This window comes from Monopterus albus, unplaced genomic scaffold (assembly GCF_001952655.1).
Source record: "Monopterus albus unplaced genomic scaffold, M_albus_1.0 scaffold63.1, whole genome shotgun sequence".
NCBI lineage: Eukaryota > Metazoa > Chordata > Actinopteri > Synbranchiformes > Synbranchidae > Monopterus > Monopterus albus.
Window position 1 is genome coordinate 467,148 of NW_018127943.1, and position 1,658 is coordinate 468,805.

Consider the following 1,658-nt stretch of genomic DNA (forward strand, 5'->3'; position numbering starts at 1 on the left):
AAAAAGCGCTGTTAATTTTAATGTAGTACCGGAACAAACAATAGCTAACATGAATTTACAGAGTGCCAGCCTCGATGGCTCTGTTGCTAAGCCACATTTTCTCTGGTTGTCGCATCACATGTTGTTGACAACATTAACGTACCTCTGCAGGCTGTGGTATTAGCTTAGCAAACCCATTAAATGTAACGTTAGAATCTCTTCACATTAACACAGTTAGTATGTTATTTTATATTACAACTTACATAGCTCGACTTTACCAAACACAGATCAAGCCTGATGAGACTGTTACAGTTGTTATTATAGATAACATTGACCTGTAAATGTTACCAAAGTGTTAATTACAACCCAAAAGGCTGGTGTGGGTGATAAGAGATTCCTACATCATCAGGGAAAGCTAGTTTTGAGTCATACAACTATATAAATTAGACACATTAGCACAAAGTCACAGCAGCAACACAGCCAGTGAGAAATTTTTCTCCCTTATTTTCTAATGATTGTTAAATGTGTTTTAGGTCAAATCTGAGACTATAGCCAGGATCACAACTGTATTTTGTGTCAAATATATGCATATGTTTAGACCATGTACATTTCAGTTTTTGACTGTTGTTTGGATGAAAAAAGTGAAATTTTCAGCTTTGGAAATTGTAATGAGTTTTTTTGTTTGTTTGTTTTTACAATGCATGTGCTAAATGCTTAACTGATCAAGAAAATAGCTGTCACGTTAATTGATAATGAAAAGGAATTAACAAGTCCAGTTGATTTTTTTTTTCTACGTTTTTTCAACACTTTTGACTGTGAACCCAAAAAAGGTTATGTGCTTGTGTTGTGATTGCCTCCTTGAAAGGTTGGTGCCTGCTTCAGATTTTGAAATTAGCAATTGGTAAATATAATATTTTGTTAAAGCTTACAATTTTGAACCTGTTCTGTTCTTTATATTTTCTTTTCACAGTGCTTTTGTGTCGGGGAAAAGCTGTGAAAGATTTCACTGGACCAGATTGTCGGTTCTTGTCTTTTAAAGAATCTGAAACTATCTATGTATACTACAAACTGTCAGGCAGAAGGTCAGACATATGGGCCGGAAGTGTAAGTGTACTGTACTATGGAAAATAGTTAATCAGCACTAAATAACAGCTGGGTTGGCCTCTGTAGTTATGTTCCTCAACATGTTGTCTTCTTTTTTGTGTCAATAGGTTGCAAATAAATTTGGCTATTTCCCAAAGGATCTTCTTGCAGTTAACCGTGTTTATACTGACAAGGAGCATATTGTTAAAGCAGAGGTATGAAAATGTTGCTGACTAAGTGAATTAATTAGACAAATTTTAAATACACTGCTCAAAAAAATAAAGGGAACACAAAAATAAGACATCCTAGATCTAAATAAATGAAATATTCTTATTAAATACCTTGTTCATTACATAGTTGAATGTGCTGACAACAAAATCACACAGAAATTATCAATGGAAATCAAATTTAGCAACCCATGGAGGTCTGGATCTGGAGTGACACCCAAAATTAAAGTGGAAAACAACACTACAGGCTGATCCAACTTTGATGTAATGTCCTCAAAACAAGTCAAAATGAGGTTCAGTAGTGTGTGTGGCCTCCACGTGCCCGTATGACCTCCCTACAACGCCTGGGCATGCTCCTGATGAGGTGGC

The 1,658-nt window shown here is 35.6% G+C and overlaps 1 protein-coding gene across 6 annotated transcripts in view; it reads left to right on the top strand.

Annotated features, from left to right (window-relative positions):
- The window catches only part of mia3 (MIA SH3 domain ER export factor 3), an 18,846-nt gene that overhangs the window by 544 nt on the left and 16,644 nt on the right, over window positions 1-1,658 (top strand). For 3 of the 6 annotated variants that reach the window (XM_020603853.1, XM_020603855.1, XM_020603856.1), the window contains exons 2-4: window positions 810-844; window positions 950-1,083; window positions 1,191-1,277. In XM_020603853.1, the coding sequence (XP_020459509.1) occupies window positions 810-844; window positions 950-1,083; window positions 1,191-1,277 (256 nt within the window). Of the gene's footprint in view, window positions 1-205; window positions 213-443; window positions 463-809; window positions 845-949; window positions 1,084-1,190; window positions 1,278-1,658 lie in introns of those variants that run through there. The other 3 variants (XM_020603859.1, XM_020603857.1, XM_020603854.1) reach the window with 3 other exon arrangements.